Source organism: Lytechinus variegatus, chromosome 3, assembly GCF_018143015.1.
Source record: "Lytechinus variegatus isolate NC3 chromosome 3, Lvar_3.0, whole genome shotgun sequence".
Taxonomy (NCBI): Eukaryota; Metazoa; Echinodermata; class Echinoidea; order Temnopleuroida; family Toxopneustidae; genus Lytechinus; species Lytechinus variegatus.
This window is the reverse complement of record NC_054742.1, coordinates 1,212,631-1,240,308: the sequence shown is the minus strand read 5'-3', so window position 1 is coordinate 1,240,308 and position 27,678 is coordinate 1,212,631. Positions and strand designations below refer to the sequence as shown.

Genomic DNA, 27,678 nt, shown 5'->3' with positions numbered 1-27,678 from the left:
AGAGCGATCACACAAAGCAATAATTGATCAACAAATGAAGAAGAAAAGTATGTTAAGTGATTTATGAATAAATTTCGCATAAATCATAAATTTTCTTGTCAAAATTTAAAAATTTTGTGTACAAGATTGGTGAACTAATGCAGCTCTACCAGATGGACGAAAAAAAAATCAAAATTGGTCAACACCTGAAGGAGAAAAAACATTTTTTGTGATTTTTTTGTATATTTAAAAAAAAATGGGTCAACAAATAAAGAGGAAGAAGCATTTTATGTGAATTTTGAAAAATACGCATAAATTATTTTCACGAAAATTAGCATAAATTTTTTTGTAATCAAAATTTTGTGTAGAATTTCGGCGAACCCCAAAATAAAAATTGGCCAACAAATAAAGGAGAGGCATTTTTTGTGAATTTCGAAAAATGCGCATAAATTAGCATATTTGACGAGTTTCACAATTCTGTGTAGAAGTTTGGAATCCCCCTGTAAATTCATATAAAGCAAATAGAATTGAAATCGAACTTGAATTGACGAAAAGCATTTTGAAATTGTGGACGGACGACAGACGCCACGGCATAAGCTCATCTGGCCGGATGGATGAGCTAAAAACAATAGAAATAGTGAGTAAAGGACATCGTCAACTGCCTCATTTGCATGTCACCGAATTGTTCATACCACTGTTTTGTGAAAAATAAGCGAAACTTTGAAATGTTATAACTTTTTTATTTTACATCCGATTTTGATGAAATTTTCATTATTATGGTTGTTTGATTTTTCTCTATTTGAAATACATTTTTTCTGGGGTGGACTTGCCGTTTAAGTTCACCAAAGAGGTTATCTTCATACTGGGGGTCTCTCGGTCGGGCTCCAAGTTAAATGTTTATTTCTCAGAAAAGATGGCGGTGTCTTTTGATGAGGTTTTTTATAAGCTTGACGGACCTCTATTAGTTCCTGACATTGATACTCTCTTTCCAAGGTTTTCGCAGCCCTGGACCTTATTCGCTGGTCACTGGCCCTGCGTTAGGGAGTTTAGCAGGTGCACCCTTTGACTTCCAGAGACGAAGTTTGTTTGCAAATGACATCATGAAGTTCCCTGTCAAACGAAATAATGGGATCATTACAAACTGGTTTAATTGTGAGAACTGAAACATTTTTTTAAAGATGCTTGCGCTATATGTCAAACATTTCTAAAAAAAAAAGAAGCCTTGAAGCCAATCCAAGTCGAGGTTTCCCTTAAAAAAAAAAAATTACCAATTTTTATTTTTTAGGACTACTGGGAAGTTGTAAATTGTATTTATGGTGGGCCGAGATCAAAATGAATCATGAGAATTATAGCCTCTCAATCAATTTTCAATCAACTGACAAAAATGTAATTCAATAAAACTTAATTTAATTAATGTACGAGTATGTTTACCTCCTGTACTTATCTGTCTGTCCTGTTGATCAGACTGTTTGACAGAACCGGACATCGATGCTGATGCCCCTTCTGACGTCGATCGCTGTCTCTCTAACTCATTTGCGGTTTCATCCTGCAAGATATCAAAGCCATTTGAGTGATCAGTGATGTAGGTCTACCCTTTACCAAAAAAACTAATGCTCATTTTTAAATAACAGCGATATAAACTTCGTGAATCAACGTTTCGAGTTATCGGGAGAGCCTTAAAATCGAAAAATCGGTATTAAAGTCACAATAATTTAGGTGGATTTCACTTCTTTTTGCTCGATCTCTCCACTCGCTCTTGCAATCCACTTTCTTGATTACATGTGACAGCAATGCCTCGTTATGTGTGTATGCACAGACCTTTCCTTTCCTTTGATTCATCTTTTCTTTTTTGTTCTTGGATGTAGAACTTTTGGGGCCAATGCTATGCGGATCGGGTCCGGGGCAGTGGTAGCACCAGGATCTTTAACCTAGGGGGATGCAAAAGAACATAGGGGCAACACACAATTTTTTTGTTGTTGCCTATTTCACATCAAGTGAGAAGCGTGAGCTATTTTTTTTTCAATGTAGACACTTCTAACTTGAAAAGGGACCTGTTAAGGACTAGCTGTTTGCTTTATTGGGTCCTGAAGATGATATCTCACCACATAAATAATGCGAGCGCGAAGCGCGAGCTGAAATTTTTTTAATATCCTGAGATGATAACTGGACATTCTAAGCATATTTTCTTATCATGAACTGGATGGCTATCCAACTAAACAATTTGAAAATCGCTGATTTATGAAAATTATGAATACACAGGATGTTTATCTCGCTAAAATAAAAAAAAATAATGAAAACTCTAATCGCGAGAAGTATATTGACTTTAACACTGGATTTTTAAGCCCCATGTGAACAGATAATTAACTTATATGTCAACAGTTACTGCGAGCGCGTAGCGCGAGCGAAATTTTGATTTTTTTTTTATAATGACCTGAAAGATTTATATTGACAAAATTGTTGGGAGTTATAACAGTGAATAGAGAACGAAAGGGGTGTTTTGGAGCAGTTTGCAGCTTTAGTACGATGCTTATGACAACATTTTTTTTCCTCAAAATTTCGGGGGGGGGAGGGTGAAGCAAGTGGGAAGGCCAACCCACTGATCGAAGCAAACTTGCCCCCCTGTCCCCTCACCCCCCCCCCATTGGTGCCGTCACTGGCCGAGGCGGAGCCCCCGGAAATGGCATTGTAGATGGCCACTTTTTATCAAACTGCGGGTACATACACATTACACAACACATAACTTCAAAGCAGTTGCGAATAATAAACGAAATATTATGAGACATCACAACATAGCAAAAGTATAAAAAAAAATTGTAAAAGGACGCCAGCGAGCGAACCGAGCCAGAAAAATATTCGGTCTTTTAAACTGATTTTGAAATGAAATTCTAATTATGTCATTATGTGATAGTAGCTTTGGAAATTTAGCTAAAAAGTAAACATTAGAGGCTTTTTACGGTAGATCTAGCCAGCGTATATATTTAGGGTATGTTATTTATTTATTTTTTTAAACTAGCCAAACGTGTTTAGAATATGTTTCCCCCAAGCTTTTGTTTCCGGCGCTTTTTCTGGCGACAACTTGTTTAGGGGGCTAAACTGTGTAAACATGGTAAATGATGCCCACGAAAAAAATTGTTTATAGGGGGTTATTTTGCACAAAGAGAAAAACTCGTTTAGATGGTATTTTAAATAATTTGGTCACGCATGCGTACAGCAATAAATTTGACTGCCCCTCTCCCCCCCAAGAACTATTCGTATCATTCGGCATGTTCGGGGTGTTACGGTCCGAGCTCGGCGCATTTGGCCTACGGAAATTTATTTCCGTGATTTGGCCATATTCGTTCCCATTCGGCGTCAATATTCAGGACGCCATTCGGCTTCAATCGGGTCACAGTCGGCTCGATGCGATTCTGGGCACCTTTGGCTCAATTCTCGCCACTATTCGGGTGGCATGCGGCTTTATTCTAGATGGCCAAAATTGATGCGGTTGAATCTTGCCGATTCTGCGCTGAATCGGGACCTATTCCGGACCAATTCATCTCTATTTGAATATTCCGAATCCACCAAAACCGTCCGAATCAGGCCGCATTCGAGCAGAATCAGTCCGAATCTATCGGATCTGGGGGGCGTTTCATGAAAGGACTTGTCAGACGTTTTATCCGACAAGTCCCGTTTTATCCGACAGTTGGCATAGGAACAGTGCCTAACAGCCAATCAAAATCATGGAAAGATGTCAGATCTGACAACTTGTCAGACAAAAATGTTGATGAAACGCTCCCCAGGTGTAACCCTGGCTTTACAAAATGCAGTGAACTTACCTCGAGAAGAATTGACATTGATGGTCGACGACTTCTCTCCGCTCGCCCGCGGACTTGAATTCCTTTGGAATAAAACAAATAAGAAGTAATGAATATTAGTAAGATAATGATGAACCAACAGACAGCATAATAAATGGCTTAATGCTTGAAGGAGCTTGCAGGCCGGGAAATAATCCTCATCAACGTCGATATTTGGAAGAATCAAATAACTTTGTTTTCATTTTGCATTCAAACAAATTGATTCCAGCCTTATAACAAGTCATGAATGCAATAGCTTTAATACTGGTATAACTACATATAACGACATTTCATGGAACTAATTATAATTGTAAAAAGTCCATGTAATGTACAAACCGGGAGCATTGGCTAGGAAACTACTGAGCTCTGGAACGTCAGTGACGCATGTATGATCATCATCTTCCCCGTACACCAGCTCCTCAGGGGCAGCTACCTGGTCAATGTCTGGTAATACCGTAGTCCCGGGCGGTGCTCGATCATCCCTGTTTTGCTTATCCTGCAATGATTGAATTTTATTGATCATTCAGGGGCGGATCCAGTTTTCGCCAATAGGGGAGGGCTGAATAAAATTTCACCAATATTTTCTCCGATCGGCCGCTCAAAATTGATTTTCGTTTCTTTGAAGGGGTAGTCCTAACAGTCACATCTATATTCTTATAAAACAGCATAAATATATAATAATCTCATAAGCCCTATTTAAAAAGTGCGAGCGCGAAGCACAAGCCATTTTTTGGGGAAACTTCTATACTTTTTCCTGAAGATTGAACATTCTTGGCAGTGGCGTAACTACGGGGGGCATGGGGGGCACGTGCCCCCCCCCCCCATCGGCTGACAAAAAAAAAACGGGGAAAGGAGAAAAAAAGGGAGAAAGAGGAACGTAGTGGGAAAGAAGAAATTATTATTCATTATAATGGTATATTACATTATAATCATGTTATGTTATATTACATAGGAAACATTTTATCATAACTTTATGAAACATAATTTGCGCAGGGCCTATGTTGTCATTGTTCCTGTCTGTTTAAAGAGATATATAAATCTGTTGTACGAAAAACTCCCGTTTCAAGTCAATATACACCAAATATATTATTGTTTCATGTAGTGACATATGCTTCTTTTTTAAGGGGACATCCCGATAGACCGCGGGTCCGATAGACCGCGGGTCCGATAGTCCGCGGGTCCGATAGACCGCGGGTCCGATAGTCCGCGGGTCCGATAGACCGCGGGTCCGTTAGACCGCGGGTCCGATAGACCGCGGGTCCGATAGTCCGCAGTGCGTGTAAAATTATGATCAGATATATCAAATGTCATCGAGAGGTCCAAAGGTCAAATGATACGAGACCATGGGGTTCTATCAGGTGCGGATCCATGGGGGAGGGGCGAGGGGGAACTGCCTCACTCACCCCCCCCCGCTCAAAAAAGAGGGGGAGAGGGGAAAATTAAGGAGAGAATAAAAAGAGAGAGGAAGATGGGAAAAGAAGATAATAGAAAAGAGAGTAAGAGGGGGTACGGAAAGACAAAGAAAAAGGGAGAAGAACAGGGGGAAGAAGAGAAAAAAGAGAGGAGGGAAAAGGAAGAGAAGAAAAGAAAGCTAGGAGAAAGGAAAAGGAGGAAAAAGAAGAAGAAAAAAGAGAGGAAGGAAGAGAAGAATATTTAAATAGAGAGGAAGATGGGAAGAAAGATAAGAAAAAGGAGAGATAGAGGAAGAGGGGAAAAGAAGAGAATAAAAAGAGAGAGAGTGGAAGGGGGAGGGAGAGAAGAAAAAAAATAGAATAAAGGGGAAAGGAAAGAAAAGAAAAAGAAAGAGGGATAAGTAATGGGGAAAGAGAAAAAGGAAGAAGAGGGAAAAGAAAGAAAAGAAAAGAAAGGAAAAGAAGAAGAAAAAATAGGAAGAGAATAATATTAAAAAGAGAGAAAGATGGGAAGAAAGATAAGAAAAGGAGAGATGGAAATGAATGTCGAATGTCCCATTGGGGGATTTGAAATCTCATCTTTTAGGTTGGAATATCAAAATTTTTTCAATTTAATCGTTGAAATCGTATTCTCTTACACAAATAGTAACCAAACCAACACGTACTACATCTCGGTCTTCTAAATGTATTGATCTAATTTTTACAACAATACCTGACCTACATGTTTTATGTGATGTTGCTAAAATTGGGTTGAGCGACCATTATTTAATCTTTACTTTCATTAATTTTGATGTTCATGAATCGCAACATAAAACAGTCAGGTTTAGAGATTTTAAACAATTTGATGAATCTTCTTTTCTTAATGATATCAGTAAATGTGATGTTTTATGCAATTTTAATGGTAATGAATATGATAGTTCAATTATTAATGATCAGATATGGTTCAAATGGAAGGATGCATTTTTATCTATATGTAATCAACATGCTCCTATTAAAGAAGTACGGGTAAAGAAAAGATATAATCCTTGGATGACTAATGATATTCTCGAACTTATATATCAACGTGATTACCTTAAAGACAAGTCAGACGATAATGATGACTTTAAAGATGAATATCGTAAAGTCAGAAATAAAGTTCTCTCGTCTATTCCTGAAGCAAAAAAGAAATACTGTACTGAAATTTCATCTAAGTTTCAAAATGACTCTAAAAAGCTTTGGAAAGATTTAATATGGCTACTGGTAATATGAAATATTCAAACTCTGTTCATAATGACCTTAGTCCAGAAAACCTGAACGAACACTTTGCTAATGTTGGGCGAAATATTACTAATTCTTTTAATCATTGCAAACTACCGAATTGGAAAAACCCAAAATGTATTCATACTTTTGATATGAAAATTATATCAGAGAGTGAGGTTTTGAGGCTTTTATCTAATCTCAGTTGCAATAGCAACTTAGACATTTTAGATTTTGATAGTAAACTTCTTAATATATCATCATCTCTCATACTTTCGTCGTTGACTGGTATTTTCAATTACTCTTTAAAAAATGGAATCGTATTAGATGACTGGAAGTATTCAAGAGTAACACCTATTTATAAAGGAAAGGGGTCAAAGGATTCATGTTCTAATTACAGACCGATTTCAGTTGTATGCCATCTTGCCAAAATCATGGAGAAATTAGTTCAGAAATGTCTTCATTCTTATTTAATTGACAATGATTTGATAACTTCTGATCAGTCTACTTTTTTAAAACATCACTCTACAGTAACTTGTCTCCATCGTGTTATAGATGACTGGTATGATTCACTTAATAATCACGAAATGGTAGGCGCTTGTTTTTTAGATATATCTAAATGTTTTGACACAATTAATCATGAAATGTTGTTATTTAAATTAGAAAAGTATGGAGTATCTGGTACAGAACTTATGTGGTTCAAAAGTTACTTAACAAACCGGAAACAATCAGTAAGATGTCATGGTAAACAGTCAAACCCTATTGATTTAACAGTTGGAATTCCACAGGGGGGAGTATTAGGCCCGGATTTATTTTTGATATTTATAAATGATATTGTACAATGCATTTCGACTGCTGTTTGTAATATTTTTGCTGATGATGTTATTGTGTATATTTCCGATTCTAAATTAAGTAATATTCAACGTGATTTACAGGTATGTTTACATGAAATTGATAAGTGGTATAATGACAATTGTTTAAAGATCAATATTACTAAAACAAATATTATGCTTATTTCAACTCGTTATTCAAAAAACAAAGGAAAATTGGATATAAAGCTTAATGGTGAGCCACTCAAACAAGTTAATTCTGTAAGATATTTAGGTGTTGAAGTTGATAGTAATCTCATATGGAATGTTCATGTCAAACATCTTTGTAGATCAATATCATTTAAGTTACATGCTTTAAGACATTTAAGTTCAACTCTTCAACCAGATTTACTTAATACTTTATATAAAACAACTATTCAGCCATGTATAGATTATGCTTGTTCCGTTTGGGGGTAATTGTTCATTGAAAAATAGGGAACTTATTATAAGACTGCAAAGGCGAGCGGCACGTATTGTAATGAAAGAATATGATTTTTCTATTAGTTGTACAGATTTAATGAAGAAACTAAAATGGCAATCTTTTGATACAAGGAGGGATTATTTTTTATGTATTTTAGCTTACCAATGTATATATGGACTTGCCCCTATTAGACTCTGTAATGATATTGAACTATTTATTGATAGACATGGAATGTATACACGTAACGCTGATTCACTGAATGCTGTATTACCTAAGCCAAATATTGAAAGTTTCAAGCAATCCTTTAAATTTAGTGCAATAAAGACATGGAACTCCTTGCCAAATGAACTCCAGAATATTTCTAACCTCCTACATTTCAAGAGGTCGTACAAAAACAAGTATTTTTAAACTGACAGTAGACTGATTTTTTATCTATATTTTATTGTATAATTAATTCGGTATTATGTTGTTGCACTCCTTTCTTTCCCCTCACCCTCTCTCTCGCTCTCTCTCTCTACTTCTGCCATTTACTTAACCACACTATCTCTGTCTTACCTCTCTTTATCTTCCTGCTCTATTTTTTGTGCAACTTTTATTGTAAATTAAGCATACCCTGTATTTTAACTTAATTAAGTTTGTATGCATTTTTATTGTTGTTTGATATTTTTATGTAACAGGACCGTGTTGAAAAGCAGTGTATTTTATCTGAACATGTTATCCTGTATAAAGATGTTTTAATAAAATAAATAAAATAAAATAAATATGAATCGTCTTGATGACTAACTTTCCGACCAGTCCATAGTATTTAACATTTCTGCTCGCGCTTCGCGCTCATGGTAATTATCTAGTTACATACGCGTCCTGTTCAGGTTCGCAAACATTTCCCAGAATGTTAAATTTTCAGGACAATATACATGAAATTTAATTTTTAGCTTGCATATGGCTTATGAGATAAACACGTTTATGTTGCTTATAAAGTAAATCTAGGAAATGACTGTTAGGACATGGGCGTTTGCCCCCCCCCCCCAACAAAAAAAGAGAGAATCAAGGCTAAGAAAAAATAGAGAGAAAAGGAAAGGGATTAGGATGAAATATCCTATTATTTTCCAAATATTATGTCAAAATCTATCACAACCTTGTATTTTTGTAATAAAAGTGTCAAAATATTTGCTTGCTCGCTTCGCTCACCGCCAACTTCTTATTAATATTATGCGATACGCCATATCGAGCCCCCTCGAAATTGTTGGCTCATTACGGCACTTGGACAAATCAGCTTTGAGCGGCCGATCGGGGAAAATATGGGTGAAAAAATTGCCCCTCCCCCTATTGGCGGAAGCTGGGTTCGCCCCTGACTTAGGCTTTCAGGATAAAATACAGGAAAATTCTTTTTAAAAAATCAGATCTCGCTTCGCGTTCTCATTATTTATTTAGGCCTTGTGAGATACCTCAGTGTGTTTTTCAAGAATAAAATCTCAGATTTTCTTTAACGTCTACCCCCCCTCCCATTTCATTTATTTTTTTTATCTTGGTGCCCTCGGCCCCCCCCCCCCTGCACCCATGCTGAATAAATACGCCACTGATGAGGATAATTAGTCGAGATTGCATATTTCCTAGAGGTACAATGATCATTGATAATATTGAAGGGTATACTAAAACAACAGTACAGAAACTACAGCTCCCGTTCACAATATTCTAGTAGGGCCTACTCTGGTGAGAAGTTAGACCAAATTGAAACCCCCCAAAATCACTCGTGCTTCGCGCTCCCTTTGATATTACATCATGGGCGGAAATCCGAGGGGGGACGTGTCCCACCTACTCAAAATAGTAGGGGGGACACAATATCAAATGTCCCCCTATTATTTTGGTCTTTGATAATCATAGAAATACATCATTCTAAATCGAAATAAAACATGTATTTTTGGACGAGATTTGGCGATGATAGCCTTTTTTCCCGCCCTTTGTCCCCATAGGCGGATCCAGGGGGCCGAGCTCCCCCCCCCCCCTCCCCTCTTGGCGGAGCAAAAAAGGGAAAGAAAGAAGGAAATAAGGAGGAAAAAGAGAGGAGAAAAGGAAGAGAAGGACGACGAAGGCATAAAATAAGATAAGGGGAAGACTTGGAAAATAAAAAGAATCTTTCGTGCAACTATATAAAACTTTCGCTCGCGCTTCGCGCTCACATTGCCTATTAGGTGATTTACATATCTTGTTCAATATGGAGTTCGAATATGAAGTTTGGAAGTCAATATACAACACATATTTCACCTCGGAAATCGAACTTTCATTATTTTGTGTAATAAAAATGTCAATCTTATGGTTTGAATGTTAACATTTGCTGCTTGCGCTACGCGCTCGCAAATTTTGATTTTTTTAGGTACCTATATTTTCGTGTAATCCATAAAGTTTTCAAAATATCCCTTTTTCTGGTCTGATTGTTAAGGCGCATCAGCTAGAGCGCTGCACGCTCGCATTTTGATTGGCGAGTTATATAAATGTTTCAATATTGTTTATACAACAAACTACTTAAAATATTAATGGTTAAAGTATATAAACTGATGCATCCTATTCATAATCACAAAAATGAAATGTCCAGTTTTATGCCAGGATATCATCAGATTTCGCGCCCTCATTTGGCATTAATAAATATGATATCAATTTAATAATTTAATTGTCCCTTTGTTTCATCTCGCGCTTTTCAAGATGAATAGGAAGATAGTCATTATTTTCATATGATGGCATGTCGCAAGGATGTCCCGGTCCTATGTCAAAACTCAAAGTAATAATAATACCAGCTCTTTTTTAAGTGCGATCCATATCCACCTTATAATTTTTCTACAAAGTGCGAGAAATATAAAGCTAAAATTGACTCTTTTTTTCAGATCGGACTATCAAAGTTTCATGATTTTCATGATTAAAGTTGCATTTAGAATGCCTAGATTCTAGGTCTAAATATGAAACACGCTCGCGCATGTTTATTCAGATACCCAACCAGTGTACCCAACTTGTTCTCTAATTTAAATCATTATCTAGTGTCAGATCACAATATCAAAAATTTTCTGCTCGCGCTTTGTGCTCGCATTATTAATGTAGGAAGACGCCATATTACTCATCCTTTTGATGATTTACAAAACATGAACAGAGTGGCCCACTTTTAGGTCTAAATCTCGATTTTTTTTATTCTGCTCGCGCTTCGCACTCGTATCAATCATTAAATTACATAGCTATCCTGTTCACGATTACAAAAACTGATTGAAATTTTCCATTCTTTCTTCAAAAAAGTTAAAAAAATGTTCAGCTTGCGCTTCGCGTTCGCATTTTTTGATTGTTGAAATATGTGACGCCTTCATGCATGGCTAAGTGCAAGTAGTCCTTAACAGGTACCAGTTTAAAACGTATAATTTTTTTTTGCTCGCGCTTTGCGCTCGCATTATTAATACTCATTTTTTAAGGATTTACAAATCATGAATAGAGTGTCTCGTTCAGTAAATATTATAGGATTAAATCTAGAAATTTTCCGCTCGCGCTTCGCGCTTGCTTTAATTGTTTACTCATATACCTATTCTGCTTGAGTTAAAAAAAGTGCTTAGAATTTCCTTTCTTTGGGTGAAAATTTCAAAAAGATTCAGCTCGCGCTTCGCGCTCGCATTATTTGATTGTTAAATGCTATTTTAACAGGTATCTTTTTCATCAGTTCATTTCCCCTCGCGCTTTGCGTTCGTAGTAATTATTAAGTTGCATACATGTCTTTTTTCAGGATAACAAACATTGCCCAGAATCAGTTCAAATTTTAGGAAAAAATGCATAAAATTTCCCCCCAAATTAGCTCGCGCTTCGTGCTCGCATCATATAAATGAGGATTATGATATTATGTATTAATTTATAAGAATAAAGCCAAGAAGTGACTAATGAGGACTACCCCTTCAAAGAAACAAACAAAATTATCTTCGAGCTGCCGATGGGGAAAATATGGCTGAAACAAATTTTCGCCCCACCCCCCCCCTATTGGCGAAGGCTGGAACCGCCCCTGTGTCCCCCCTACCTTTTGGTATTTATGTATTCATGGATTTTTTTTCAAGAACACATTAAAAAGTGGTCTTTATTTTTTTTTAATGTGATTATAAGATAATTTAAGTTAGCCTGGCCGGGAGGGAGTGGGCGCCATTTTTCGAAAAGTACACATGGGCGCCAAACATCAGGTAAAATTTGCTCTCCCTCCCTCCCCTTGAAATCCTGGATCCGCGCCTGGGTTCTATAACAATAACCCAATTAGGGCAATCAGCCCCTGACAACTACTTCAAGGAAAATATTATCCCCATATTTTTTTACCGCCGGGGACTGTTACCCCCCGGAAATTTACTCTCCAGACAATTACCCCAGATAATTATGAAAATAATAATTGTGAAAATGCCTTAACGTGACGACATGGCGTGGTACTTTATCTTACCATGTCTTACTTAATCATTGGCGGCCGAAGGCAAAACATTTAGGGGGATCCACCTGAAATTTTTGGATGGACACAGGTAAAAAATTAACAAGCAAATCAACCAAAATTTTAGGAGGGACCACCAAAATATTTTGACAAGGAAAAAAAAGAAGTTTATCAACCAAAATTAGGGAGGGGGGAATATTCTAGGGTGGTCTACCTCAATTTAGGGGGGGGGGACGTAGAAAAGAAATTGACGACCAAAAAAAGGTTCTCAACTAAAAATTTAGGGGGGACCGTCCTCCCACCTCAAATTCAGGGGGAAAGCCCCCCCCCCCCCGCTTCCGCCGCCTATTAAAGTAATTCATAAGCTTATATTATTTCGACATAGCGATATATTCTATCTTGTCAAGTCGATATGTCCACAAGGCGAGATATGAAGTGTACAAGTCCCGGCAAGAATCCCGATATATCGCCATGTTGACATGTAACATATTTAAGTCGACTTGGCAAGATACAATATCTCGCCATGTTGACATATAACTTTTTACAAGTGGACTGACTTGGCAGGATAACGTATCTCGCCATGCGGACATGATAAGCTAATTTAGTCGACATGGCAAGATAAAGTATCTCGCCATGTCGTCAAGTCGATGGCATTTTAGAGGCTCCGTATGGCGTCTAGAGGGCATATTTCCGGGGGGGGGGGTGTAACAGTCCCCGACGATAAAAATATGGAGATAATATTTTCCTTGAAGTAGATAGATAGATAGATAAATGGTTTTATTAAAAAAACAATTCATGGTAGCCCAAAGGCTAAATTACATTGTTTTACATTGTAAAGATCTTGTTACATGTAAGATAAGATATATACAAAGACCATTTTGAACAACATGAAAATTTCAAAGTAAACTATCGTAGTAGATGTCAGGGGGCGATTTGTCCTGTGGGTCATCGTTATAGAACCCAATGGACTCGTATCAATGACCTTTTGACCTCTTGATGACATGGATTTCACTATGTTGACCTGATCATAATTTTACACACACCGCGGACTATCGGACCCGCGGTCTATCGGGCCCGCGGTCTATCGGACCCGCGGTCTAACGGACCCGCGGTCTATCGGACCCGCGGTCTATCGGACCCGCGGTCTATCGGGCTGTAACCTTTTTTTAATGAATACTTGAAATGATTGCCCCATGTTAAGGTCTTAATATAAAACATTTCCTGTCCGTGATTACGTTCGCATCAGTGGACTGGCGAGATAAGTCTGCTCTCCGTGAATTCCTAAAATCAGTCCTTAAAATGTCCCTTTTTCTGATCTGAATATCAACAATTTTCAGCTCGCACTTCGCGCTCCCATCATTTGGTTAGTGAAATACGTATGGTCTTAGTGTAATCCTACAAGCAAGCCTTAGAATGCCCCGCTTCAAGTCTGAATTATCTAAATTTTCAGCTCACGCTTCGCGCTCGCAATATTTGATTAGTGAGATGCGTATGGTAATCATGATTACAGTGACTACCCAAAGTGCTTCATGTGTTCAGATGTAATTCTAACAAAATCAGCAAGCGCTTGGCACTCGCATTAGATGACTATGGTGAGATATGTATGCTATTAAGGGATTCCTAAAATATAGTCCTTAAGATCTCCCTGTTTGGGGTCAAAATATACAAAAATTTCGGCTCGCGCTCGCATTGTTTAGCGAGACAGGTACGTATCATGATTACAAATCGATTATAATGTCCCTTTTTAGGTCTGAATATCAAAAATTTTCAGCTCGCGCTTCGCGCTCGCATTATTTGATTGCTGAGATGCGTATTTTTATTCATGATTACAATGACTATGTACAAGTGCTTCCTTAAAATGTCTCTATTAGGTCAGTGTACTTGACAACTGAGCGCGCTTCGCGCGCTCACTAAGTGACTCAAAATTTTTGCTGGTGCCCCCCAATGCCGTGACCCACGGTACGCCACTGATTCTTGGGAATATTTAAGATCCTGAACAAGATGGAAGCGCGAGCGGAAAAGTGTATAGATTTAGACCGTCAATTACCAGAAGTAAAGATCGGAAAATCTACAGGAGAATTAAGTCCTTCATTTCCGTACCTGATGTGATGTGTGATGTGAGACCTAAAAACGGGACACTCGATTCATATCTTGTAAATCATGAAAATATGGGTAATTGGTTATCTGTCTACAATTATGAGAGCGCGAAGCGCGAGCAGAATTTTTTTGATATTCTGATCTGAAACTAGATGTGTTCCCCTCACCTTATTTTGTTCAATCATCTTCCTCTTCTTTTCCCCCTCTTCTTTAGTTCTCTCTTTTCCCTTTTTTTCTTTTTCTCTCTTTTCTTTCCCCTTGTTTTGCTCCGCCAGGGGGGGGGAGGGGGAAGGGCCCCTTGACCCCCTGCGTCTGCCAATGGATCATGGAATTTTTGCTTTGATTTAATTTTTGTCATTCCAAGTAGAAAAACAGTGGCGTAAACGGACACATTTTATTATTATATCCGTCTCCCCAAACCTGTAAAAAAAATAAAAATGCATACGGCCTATCCTCCCCCAAAGATTTTTGGCCTGTGTCCCAAACCCCCAAAGCGAGCCACGGATGTTTGCCTCTCCAATCAAATATTGCTTCAATTATGTACTAAATTTCAATTAACCCATAAATTACACTCAGGGGCCCTGTTGCATAACACTGACTACACAATAAACAAAATCTATGGAAAACAAAATTATGCCATTGACATTTAACACATCGAAAATCTCTGGCAAAAATGTATTTTTTCTTTTATGCAACAGTACCAAGGTCTTACATGTTTTTTATCGTCGTCTCCGTGGCGAAGAATCAACTTCTCTAGGAATTTCTTTCTTTGTTGCCTACTTGTCTGCGAATTGAAATCAGCTTCAATCTTCTGCAATCTGAATACATCGAAAAACAGTTTTATGCCTGTTATTTATCCATCAAATAACCAATATAAAGAATTACTACAAACACGTATTTACTTGGAAAGCATGAACAATCTTTGTAACTTTTGTCATGATATTTTCTTTTCTCATTTATTGAAAATTTCCTCATTTTTATTCATTATTTCGCAATGATATACTGTGACGATAATCTGACCTACATAATTCAATAACCTAAGACCTGTGGTGTACCTAGGATTTTTCACGGGGGGGGGGCAAATTTGTCCACTAAAAAATTTGACAAGCAAAAAAAAAAAAGGTCTTCCAAGTTCAAAGGAGCGGGGGCCATGGATCAGTTGTGACTCGTCGGGGGGGGGGGGGGCAGGGATACGTCCCTTGCATGGGTTGTGACTCGACAGGGGGGCAGTCTGCCCCCTCTGCCCCCCCCCCCCGTAGGTACACGTGCACTAGTGCCTAAGACCAAATAGTTGTGAACAACCGTGTAGCCCGGGGCGGTATTCTGAACATTGTCTTATCTCTGTATTTTATCTTATCTCAGATATGACAAAATCGGTATTCTGGTGGATGTCATAACTTTTGCCACAAAAATTGTCATAAATTTCGTTTCTTCTCTTTAGCGCGCACCAAAATTACGCGGCTTTCAATGCGCGTAATCCTTTTATTCAAGCAAAAGATATGACAAAAGTTATGACAGGGGGGTAGCAGTCATAAATTTTGTCATATCTTTTTAGTACCAAATATTCCGATACCCTGCCGACTGAATGTCAAGCATATAATAATATTATTTAGATTAGATTGTGGTAGTAGTTTCACTCATCATCCGTGACAATTTTCAAAATTATTTTTTCATGCTACAATTAGTTAGGCCCTTCATATTAATTCCACCTCTTTTTCTCTGTTTTTCCTTCTTTTTCTACTTCTCCTCTAAAATCCTTCATAGCTCCCTGTCTCTCTTTGTAACTAAGCGCATTAATATTCGCGTAGTTGCGCGATGCCAGCAACTGCAGTGGGGATACGCCCTACCTGTAACGGGGCCTTCCTATTGGCTAGAAGGGCTCCCACTGGGAACTAACGATGATTTTGATTGGACTGCTTCCGAAAAGATGGGTGGGAACTTGGATAGATATGACAGGGAAAAGACAATGTTCAGAATACCGATTTGTGACAATCATAGCGATGTCACATCTCGGAGAGATATGACAAAATTTATGACAAAAGTTATGACAGTGTTCCAGGGGTGGTATTCTGGAACACTGTCATAACTTTTGTCATAAATTTTGTCATTTCTTTCCGAGATGTGACACCGCTATGATTGTCACAAATCGGTATTCTGAACATTGTCTTTTCCCTGTCATATCTCTCAAAGTTCCCGCCCATCTTTTCGGAAGCAATCCAATCAAAATCATCGTTAGTTCCCAGTGGGAGCCCTTCTAGCCAATAGGAATGCCCCGTGACAGGTAGGGGATATCCCCAATTCTGTTGCTGGCATCGCGCAACTACGCGAATATTGATGCGCTTAATTACGAAGAGAGACAGGGAGCTGTGAAGGATTTTAGAGAAGTAGAAAAATAAGGAAAACAGAGAAAAAAAAGGAGAAATTAATATGTAGGGCCTAACTAATTGTAGCATGACAAAATAATTCTAAAAATTGTCGTGGATGATGAGTGAAACTTATGCCACAATCTAATCTAAATGATATCGTTATATGCTTGACATTCAGTCGGCAGGGTATCGGGATATTTGGTACTAAAAGATATGACAAAATTTATGACTGCTACCCCCTGTCATAACTTTTGTCATATCTTTTGCTTGTATAAAAGGATTACGCGCATTAAAGCCGCGTATTTTTGGTGCGCGCCAAAGAGATAAGACAAAATTTATGACAATTTTTGTGACAAAAGTTATGACATCCACCAGAATACCGATTTTGTCATATCTCTGAGATAAGATAAAATATGGAGATAAGACAATGTTCAGAATACCGCCCCAGAATACCACCCCAGGGGTGGTATTCTGAAAACGTTCTTATCTTTGTTCTTATCTTTTATCTTATCTCACTGAGATAAGAAGACGCTAAAATCATTGCAAATCAGGGGGGCTTTCATCAATATTTTCGTCCGACAAGTTGTCAGATCTGACAACTTTCCAGGATTCTGATTGGTTTAGAAGCACTGTTACTATAGCAACTGTCGGATAAAACAGGACTTGTCGGATAAAAAGTCTGACAAGTCCTTTCATGAAACGCTCCCCGGTATTCTGAAAATCTTCTTAACGCGTTCTTATCTCTCTAAGGACTGCACCCTTCTTATCTCCAACACGCCCATTTTTTTAAATTTTACCAATCAAAATGCGCTTTATATTGGCAGTTTAACCAATAGAAGCGTTCCTTATGTGAAAAGAATATCATGGGCGCTGCGCGTACACTGTCTCTGGCGCATTGCGCGAAAGAGGAATTTTATACGCAATGACTGATTTTATTATTTCGAGACGTCCACGTGCACAAAAGAAAGAAAAGTAAATAAAGGAGGTACGAATAAAGAATAAAATATGAAGAAAGAAAGTATGTAGGTATGAAAGTAAGAAGACAGAAAAGGGTCAGAATGAGGCAGAAAAAAAGATGAAAGGGACAAAGCAGAAAATAATGAAAAAGTAAAGAGTAAACGAAAGAAAGCAAGCAAAAAGAACTTAAAAATTAAAAAAGAAAGAAAATAGATTGAATAAAAGTAGGAAACGGAATAAAGAAATAGAACAATCATCAATGATAAAGTGAAGGAACAAAAATGAAGAAAAAAAAGAAATTAACTAAAATGAATGCACACAAAAATAGAAAAAAGGTAAAACTAATAAGATAAAATAAAGTAACAAGGAACCGAAAGAGAAAAAAAAGTCTAAAAAAACGAATGAAAGAAAGTTAGAAAGAAAAAAAGGAGAAAAAAAGGGAATAAAAATGTAAAAAGTGAAGGAAGAGAAAAAAAAAGAAAATTAAACAAAGAAATAAAGATGAGAGAAAATACGAAGAATACAAAAAGATAAAGGAAAGAAATGTAAATTCAAAGAAAGAAAGAAAAAAAAGAAAGAAAGAAGGAAGGAAAGAAAAAAAAAACGAAAAAGGAAAATATGAAGTTGGGAAAAGAAAACGAAAAAAGAATCAATGGAAAGAATAAAGAAAAAGTTAATAGAAGAAAGACAGAAGTAAAGAAAAAGAGTAAACTAAGAACGAACGAAAAAAAGAATGAGCAAAATAAAGAAAAAAAAGAAAGAAAGTAAAAAAAGACACAAGTGTCAAAAAGCAGAAATAAAAAAATAGGAAAGAAAAAGTAAGAATTATTAAAGGGAAGGAAGAAAGAGGGGAAAAATAAAATGAATGATTAAAAAAGGTAAAGCATGTATAAAAACGAAAGAATGGAAGAAAAATAAGGAAGAAAAATAAAAAGATTACAAACAAGTGAAGGAAGTCAGAAAGAAAAAGGAAAAAGAAAGAAACGGAAGAGAAACGGGGGAAAAGTAGACAAAATACTCAGTAAAAAAAAGAAAGGGATAAAACAAAAAGGGAAAATAAAAAAAGGAAGAAAGGTGAAGTATAAATGAAACAAAGCAAAAGAAAAAAAGAAATTAAAAGATTCAAACAGAACAAAAGAAAAGATATGAATGAAGAATGAAAGAAAAGAAGAAAGACAGACAGAGAGAAAGGAAGAAAGACAGACAGATAGAAAGGAAGAAAGACAGGCAGATAGAAAGGAAAAAAAGGAAAAGAAAGAAGGGATAGAAAAAAGAGACGGGCAAAATAAAGGGTAAATGAAGGAAACGGTGGGAGGAATACTTGTGGGTATTTGTTACTACTAGAGGCCATCGATTTTGAGCAAGAAAAAACGCGGACATCGTGAGATGTGATAACCTTCTAGCTATCTTAAATATTATCTTAAATATCGTGAAAGATAAGAAAGAAAAAAGATAAGAACGTATTTAGAATACCACTTATCTTCATTCTGTTCTTATCTTTTAGCGCGCTTTGGTATTATATGCACGAGTTGTAAATTTGCGCGCTCTGCATTGGATGGAAAGCAAGATAAGAACAAGATAAGAACGTTTTCAGAATACCAATTTAAGAAAGTGACGTAGATAAGAACAAAATTAAGATAAGAACGTTTTCAGAATACCGCCCCAGGATTTCATTTTGGAAGGGGCGGTAAATGCACGCGAAGCTTGCCAACACTTACAGAGCGCGCAAAGCGCTCCCTAGGGAGTGGGTGCAGGGAGGGGGAGTTTCCCCCTCCCGCGCGAAGCTTTCGGTGTTTCATAAATTAAAATGAAACGGAGCCATCTCTCTAGTACCTATATCAGTTCCCATTCAGTTGACGATTTTGAACCTTGTTTTCATGAACCTTGTTTTCAAAAGTGATTGTAAACGCACAAAAAAGGAATACAATGGAGGAAATTAAAATACTAATAACCCCGCGCGAAGCGCGGAAGTTAAAGCGTTTTATCAATTTTTTTCCATGGAAAGGGTCCCGAGAAGAGGGTATTCTCAAAGATGTATTGAATGCTTCTCTTGGAAAGATCAGAATTGATTACAATTTAGCGACAGTGCATATCTTTAACTCGCAAAACAGAGGAGAAGTATATTTGTCGGGAGGAAGACATTCCTTCTCGCGCAGAGCAATGAAACTCTGAAATTTCAAAGGGCGGACGTTTCATCAACTAGGTATCTTGTACCCCATCGGCTCTAATTCAATTGATTTTCTAAGATTATTGAACTTCATTACAAGGAAAATAGTGCGCAAAAAGTTGAAACTTCTGTGATTTATTGAAATTATATATAAAAAAAAGGATGCCTAATTTCTTTGACTTATCCTGAAGCGCTTCATTTTTAATCAAAGAAGCGTAAGTGTCATTCAAAATTTCAAACTGATGGCGCAAAACAGGACAGGAGATGAATGTTAAAGGAAATGACATGAAATTTATTAGAATTTGATAAGAAAATATTGTACTTTTTTATTCAATACGACACGAATTTCATACCTTCCTCTTTTTAAGTTAGGAACCTGTTTTATGGTTGTATAGTAATGAGCTGAAAAGCGGGAGAAGTTGACTTTATGGAGGTGACGGCAGAAACTGATATAAAGATTTTACCCGCCCGGAGCCGACCCGACCAGAAGTTGCGCAATCAAAAAAAAAGGATAACTTCATATACTTCGGCCTAACCTTACCCTAAATCCATGCCCTATATACATTTGAACTTTAATTGACAAGAAAAACATATAGCTGAGTTGGAAAAATAGGGTAATAGAAAGGGTGGGGAAACAATGGAGAACTTCAATAATGTCATTTAACCGCGCACTGCGCGGAAGCAAAATTCATATAAAAATATAGAGCAAGAATGAAGTAGTTTCTCTTTTGAGAAAAAAAGAATAAAAAGGGAGGGGGAAAGAAACACAAAGCTACCTTTCTTCCCTTTCCTTTTCTCCTCTCTTTTTCCCTTCTTTTTTTTTTTGGGGGGGGGGGCGACCGCCCCCACCGCTCCCCCTGGCTACGCGCCTGGTTGTGAATGATAATATGATCTGAGGTTATTGATTTTTAACAACTTTTGTATATTGTTTTTCCACTCTTTTTAATAGAAGTTTCCAGCTCAATTACCAGCTTTTTATTTCAACGTTCATTCATTTCAACATGATTATTTGTTGTACCTTACATGCTTAATTGCTAATGTAGATCATCAACAAAATTCATAAATATAGACATATCTAATAAATCAGGAAAGAGGTAGAACAAGACAAATTACCCTACCTTCTCCTCATAGTTCGGGCGAGAATTACTGGCTCGTGTTTATCAAGATCGGAAAACACATCCATATCGTATTTGCTGTATCTGTCAACTGGAATATATCAGTGTTAAAAAAAATCAATCAAAGATGTATTCATAGCTTTTTCCTTCATTGTTTTCTGTCACCCCCCACCCTCCCTTGATGAACACTGTCTGTATCGACTACCATCAATAATCATTGTTTATCATATTCACCTATCTAACAGTTCGAGGACAAAAAAAAGAGAAAAGAGAAAAGTTTCAATATTGAAATGGCAGTATCTAACAGTTCGAGGACAAAAAATGAGGTAATGTGAAAGTTTTAATATTGAAATGGCAGTATATGAATTTTGAAAATGAAAAATGCTTTGAATAAATGGAGATTATTTTTCATTCGGTCATGATCTACCATCTTAACTTAGAAGTACGAAATTTATCCAAAACCTAAGTTTTGAAAGAAACCTTAAAATAAACCTATAAGACTATCATTTCCCCCATTATCATTCCTTTCAGGATACATGGATATTATGTTTTCTTGAAGTTTGAGTGTGTTTTGCTTCGTTAAGCCGGGCGTACTAAACAATATCTATCCATTGCGATCCGATTTTCAAATGAATTATAGTAGCATTTGATAAAAACATTCCAGCCTGTAAAATCTGAATGATTGAAGTTCCAAATAGTTGTATAAATATCAAAATGGAAATTCCAGTCTACTTTGAGCCTTCCTGTAGGTTTCAAAGCAAATTATATTCAAAATCGTAATGAAGCCACCCTCTTATTTAAAGCAGAGTCCTGACTTCAGTACATGTATTCCTATAGCATAATGATGAACTTCGAATAAAATAATTTTACTGCTTGTATCAAATTCAAATCGAAAAACAATTCGAACACAAAATAGCTTCGCAGTAGGATCAAGATTATGTGCGCTGGGCTTTAAAGTCTGCATGTTCTCAAAGAGAGAGTGGGAGGGAGGTCGGAGGGTGGGGCTGGCGAGCGACCTCGGGTCATTATTACTATCTATATAGCTTTGTAAGCAGGGGCGGCCTGTGGTGCACCAAAGTATTATGATTAGAGGGGATTTCTTAATGGTGTCTTCCTTTTCTTTACTACAAATAGAAAACAATCCTTTATCAATAAATGAAGATGTTATCATTTCTCATATTTCCTCATTTAAAAAATATTCTCACTTGAAAAAAAAATAGCGGTAACCGTTGTGCCCGTACTTTTGCGCTGCCCCTGTTTCCAAGACTTACCAAGCATTTCTCTGACTGCTGGAGATCCGATTTGCACCTTTTGAGCAAATGAAATGAGGTCTGGATGTTCTATTGGAACAGGTGCCATCGTGGTGCTGTGAAATCAAAGACATGTCGGTAGCTTGTGTTGGTTTAAAAAAAATATGAACATTTTCGGAATCAAATTAACACATAATTTACTATTCATTTCGTTTCTCATCACCATTGTAATCCCCTCCCCTCTTCTCTGTTTAGTTTGCTTTCTTTCAACCCCTAATCTGCTTTTTTATCAATCAATGAGATAACGAGGCAAAAATTTGACATGTTTGTCGGTGATGTGGGAAATAGTCGAAAGGGAAAAGTGAACAATAACTAATAAGGTTCCTTTTCCTTATTGTAAGAGCAAAAAAGTGGCATAGATTAATTCCTTGCAAGACACTCAAGCCAATTTTCTTTTTTTTTCGGGGGAGGGGGGGGGGGTGTGGAGAGGTTAGATACCCTATCCTCATATAGGGTTACAACAATGTAGGCGTTACCAATTACTCTGTACTAATTCTTTCATTTCGTTTCCAGATTTTATTGCCATCGATTTCTTTTGTAAACTACCCGCCACCTTCATATCTTCTTGAGATAACAGGGGTTGTTTTCATAAAATTGCCATGATTTCGCTGATATCTTAATATTTGATTGGCTCATAATGAAAATCGATTTCTTTGCATGAATTACAAAATGGTTAATTATAACAACACAACTATACACAAGGGTCAATAAACATACTTATCCGACTGTTTCCGGTTCATAGGTGGCTCTGATCGGTAAAGATATGAGTGACTCACGATGTCTTCCAGCTTCTTCTGTCGATTTTGTAACTGATGTGAATAGCCATATCCAAAGATACCGTATGCAAAGCAGATCTCAAAATCGAGCGCAGCGATAGTCTAAAGGAAGTGTGTGGGGGGGGGGGGGAGATGGGTCATATTTTACAGAGGCATTTCGGGTAAGGATACTGAGCAATGGGTTGAGCAATCGGTATCACCAATACAGAATAACAAATATATATCTAAAGGGGTCCATTTTTATGTCATTGTGTCACAATCTTGTTCATTTCTTATTTCTACTAGACAAATTTCGAATGAATACAATCTTAAAATGTAGGGCAACATACTGTCCACATATTGGATAAAAAAAATGATCCAACTCTGCAGAGTTTTCAACCAGTACTCTGTAGTTTTCACCCAAAGCACACATTATAAGTGTTAAACTAGAATTGGATAAAGTTTTAACCAACTGTTGTGTGGACAGTATGTGGCCCAACATTTTTAAGAGTGTACTTATACGTCAACTGACCATAATATTTACATATACACCGTATAACGCTAAGAATTTTTTTTTTTATCCTATATGTAACTTACATGAAATCTAATGTACGTAGGCCTTTGACTGAGTAAAAAGAAATTGAAGTAAGGATATCAAAAAGTTATTTGGCGGTATAACCTAATCTAAAATAGGCCTAATGATAAGAAATAATAATAAAAAACAGTTATATTGCACAAAGAGCTAAGACTCTGAACCTGTACTGTTCAAGATTGGCCATCCCGGCAGAGCCAGATAAATGCCAATCGTGATAAAGATTTTGAAGTGAGTTCATACAGAATCCGATAAAATAATCACCTCAATGTGCATGAATAAAAAAAAATACGATTCAGTTTAATTCAACTCTGAGTTCAAAATACGGGTCAATGTCGCCGCCTGTGTAGTCATGCATAGGTAACAAAGAATTGAAGAAATAACTTACATTTTGACGAAATTTTAGTTCGTAAGTGCCAACCACGTAGAGATTCTGGAAGTTAAAAAGAAATATCCTGATTGTTTGATGATCATGAAATATATTTTCATTGAGCATAATTTAAGGTAAAGGACAACTGAATTGACAACTAAAATTTCATGGATAAGGTAACTATGGGTCATAGATTCTGATGATACCTTATAGTGTTTCAGAAGAAACCCAACGGAGAATTACATAAAGTTGATAAGATAAACTTTGAAATTAAATATATACTTACTGTAGACAAACATAATTTTCATCAAAGTAACGATTACGGCATTATCGAAAGGTTCTTTTTTCTTTTCAAAGTCAGTTCACATAATAGAGGCCATTGAATCAATCGACGGAAAGCTGGGACATGTTGCATAAAACTTTTTACCTGAGAAAACTCTGGTAAAAACTGAAATCTAAGATTAGTCTGATTTCTGCAATTAACTTTAACACAGAGCAACAACTCTGGTAAAAACAACCTGAGTTTTCTCAGGTAAAAAGTTTTATGCAACGGGCCCCAGAAATATATGATTTATTTTAGTAAAATAAAAAAGCGAGAGGACAAGCATATACCTTGATCATATCGTAGAGATGAACATCTTTATGACCAATCATACGATGGACATGTGCAGTTTCAACCATGACTAAATCAATGCGAATTTCATTGGAAGAGTCATTTCTCGATCGAGACACCTATTTTAAAGACATAACCATGCAAAAAAAAAGAGCTAGAACTAAACTCTTGTCACCAAGCACGAATTCAAATTTGAAACCCTAAAGAGTTTAGTACTGAAAAGGAATGTTTTGTGCCTGTAGAAATGCGAATACACGTCCCATAATTCTTTACTTTAATTCTTTACTCCACCCAACCAAAAGAGTTGATTAAAAAGAGAAAAATAAAAATACACGCATAACGCTGAAAACTGATCAAAATAGGTTGTGAATAAGGAAAGGTATGACATTTTAAACTTTCAGCTGTTTTTGACAATACAGTTTAACAAATGCACATCACAGTGATATACAAATTAAATGAGAGAGTCGATGTCATGCATATACTCACTGTTTATTTTGTATTTTATCGTACGAAATAGACAATATTTCACTTTTTGCAGACTTGACAATAAGGTAAAATAGCAAATGGTTATAAATGACAACTCCAATTTTTTAGGGAGGATTCAAATAGTAAGTGAATTACTTTCCTCATATATCGACCAGGATGTACATTAATTGTTTTGTGAGATTAAGTGATTTTTCTTTAAATGTCAGATTTCTTATTTTACATCCTATCTGATTAAATTTTCAGCGTTAAGCTTCAATTTTCTCTTTATATAAATATTATATAATAAAGTATGAGCATGAGTTAGGCACAGTGAGTGCATAAGTGTGTCCATATCTATGCTAATTTGTATAAATCCAGACGGTTCATTTTCAGAAACAATTAGGTAGGCCTATAGGTTTGGATGGGTATGCTGATTGGTACTGCTTGATGAAGATTTTCATTACACCCCATCATCACCCAGCATCATAATTTTCGCCGAACTCCCTTTGAAGTATGGCAGATGAGACTTTGTTTCAAGCACGCCAAATTTATTACGTAATTAATTATTAATTTCAAAATAATCGACTTTTCGGCTCGCTTGAATATTTAAAAAACAGTGCGCCCTCAGTTCAGTTCTTTGCCTCACTCGGTCACTGGAAAGGGTTTTTTTTCATGAAAAGGTTTAGCTTTCAACTTACCATAAGTGGGAAATGTTTGATTTCATGAACCACAACATACTTTGATCCGGCAGTCCAGTTGAAAGTCTTGGTGCATTTTGAATTGGCCCCAACACGTATACGCAGGTAGAGCTCAGGTTCTGCTACGACCATCTCTGTATGAAGGTGTCAGGAAAACTCACTGGGTATAGGTTTAGGGGGAACTATAGACCCCACCCTCCTTCCAATTCACAAATATTGACATATCCCGCATGTTTCAAGCATCATAGTTTTCATATATTTCCTTTGTGAAGCCTAATTCCTATCTGATATACCTTCACGGGAGAATAAACTTATACAAAAATACTCAAGGAAATTCCTATTAGAATAAGAAAATCATAAATATAAATAATATGAACATGAAGAGAAGAAATGAAAAAGATGAAAATAATTTGTGCGTGCCAGTCAGCTTTATGTAAGGTTTCGAGAAAGCATGATTATCAAAAAGGCACGAAAATACAAAATATGGACTTGTTGAAGGGTGGTGGAAGGGAATGGGGACAACCTGATAATATACTTACCATTTTCATTAACCCGATCGTTAACAAATAATATTTTGATATTTAGACATTGGAGAACTATAAGAATAACTTTTTGACCCCCCCCCCCCACACACAAAAGATGATAATGAATATAAGACACGAATGACGTATATAGGCCAAGGCAAAGAGAGTCTAGGAAGCGATTTAAAAGTCAATCACAAAATCATATTTGAGAACTATAATCCACCGAGAATCCCCATCCCCCAAAAGCACGTGCGTTAATCCCGGGGGATACACTTTTCTTGTTCTTTCTTGTTCACATTCTTCTTATAAAGTTTACTTTATTGATAATACCCTTATCATCATCATTTTAAACGAATGAAGCAACATTTTAAGGCTCGCTAACTACGCCCACCGCCGCAATTTCTCCCATAAAAATTTCCCTCGACAGACGATTTGGTATCAATCTGTTTTCCAAAATATAAAAATAAAATATATTACAATATAGCCATCGGAAAAAAAAAATCGTGATAGTCCTTCAAGTGAGAAATGGTATTATCCAGGCAGTTGTATACCCCTGTACATACTGCCCGTGATGTGATAATTACAAACCTCTTATAAGGTTTTGTGGCATCATTCTTTCTTCCACCTATAGAAAATTTACTCGCTCGCTAATGCTCACTTGCCGCATTATCCAATAATCACACCTCAAGAAATAACGATTTTGGTCATGTCTTTCAACTACAGAAAATTTGCTCGCTTCGCCCGCTCTTGGGTATTAACTGTAGTTCAGTAGTTTATAACACAACAAATTCATTACAATTAGAGCCATTGAAAAAAACATTCGTGAAGGGCCTTTAGCTGAATGGATTATGTACACGGTTTCATAGCCCAATATAGGTGTGGGGTGTCCCCCAAAAAAATAATTTTCAGGTTTATATAATGCTTTCACCCCCCCCCCCCTGCTCGGACTGGATTTACGCCAGTGCCAAAAAGGATACGACTTTCATTGATATGTTTGATCTTCTTGCAGTGCACACTCAGGATTCCACTCTGCAATCAATACAAGTTATCAAAAAAAAAGGGGGGGGGGAATAAAAAAATACAAACATAAAAAGGGGGATGAGCTCCATATCAAATTCAATTTAAGGGAATTTTAATTATTAGGCCTAAAGCTCCTCAATAAAAAATGAATTTAGGCGAATGGCAAATCTGCATATAGGTCTCTTCTTCCTTAATTTCATACTTAACAATCTTAAAAACTATGTTTGAAAGGAGCCAATGTGAGACATCAAAGACGATAAAACTCTCAGAATCTCTTGATAAGTGTAGACCGCGGTAGCCTAGCTCGGTCATCCTCTCACTCACTCAGTCACACTCCACAAAACGTACCGGAGGAGCTGTCACATATTGAGCACTGTTAGCGTTGTAACCATCTTCTTCAGCGTCTTCCTCTTCTAACAATGTTACATCTTCTGACATTTTTCTTTCCTTTTT

At 36.8% G+C, this 27,678-nt stretch overlaps 1 protein-coding gene across 1 annotated transcript; it reads right to left on the bottom strand.

The window, feature by feature from the left end:
- Positions 1-785: 785 nt before the first annotated feature.
- LOC121409930 (C2 calcium-dependent domain-containing protein 6-like) lies at positions 786-27,678 on the bottom strand. Its single transcript, XM_041601716.1, has 13 exons — positions 27,574-27,678; positions 27,183-27,234; positions 25,682-25,815; positions 24,518-24,637; positions 23,924-23,968; positions 22,906-23,066; positions 22,150-22,244; positions 20,882-20,969; positions 14,986-15,091; positions 4,149-4,308; positions 3,795-3,856; positions 1,411-1,525; positions 786-1,089 (listed from the first exon to the last, which is right to left on the bottom strand). Exons 1-13 carry the CDS (start codon positions 27,661-27,663, stop codon positions 992-994), a joined length of 1,326 nt encoding a protein of 441 aa, XP_041457650.1. The 5' UTR covers positions 27,664-27,678; the 3' UTR covers positions 786-991.

Coding starts and splice junctions, on each gene's coding strand:
- LOC121409930 (XM_041601716.1), bottom strand. CDS start 27,663: ATGTCAGAAGATGTAACATTGTTAGAAGAGGAAGACGCTGAAGAAGAT. Junction 25,816..27,182: donor CAAACATATCAATGAAAGTC/GTATCCTTTTTG, acceptor ACCTTCATACAG/AGATGGTCGTAGCAGAACCT. Junction 1,090..1,410: donor CAGACAGATAAGTACAGGAG/GTAAACATACTC, acceptor TTCGTTTGACAG/GGAACTTCATGATGTCATTT.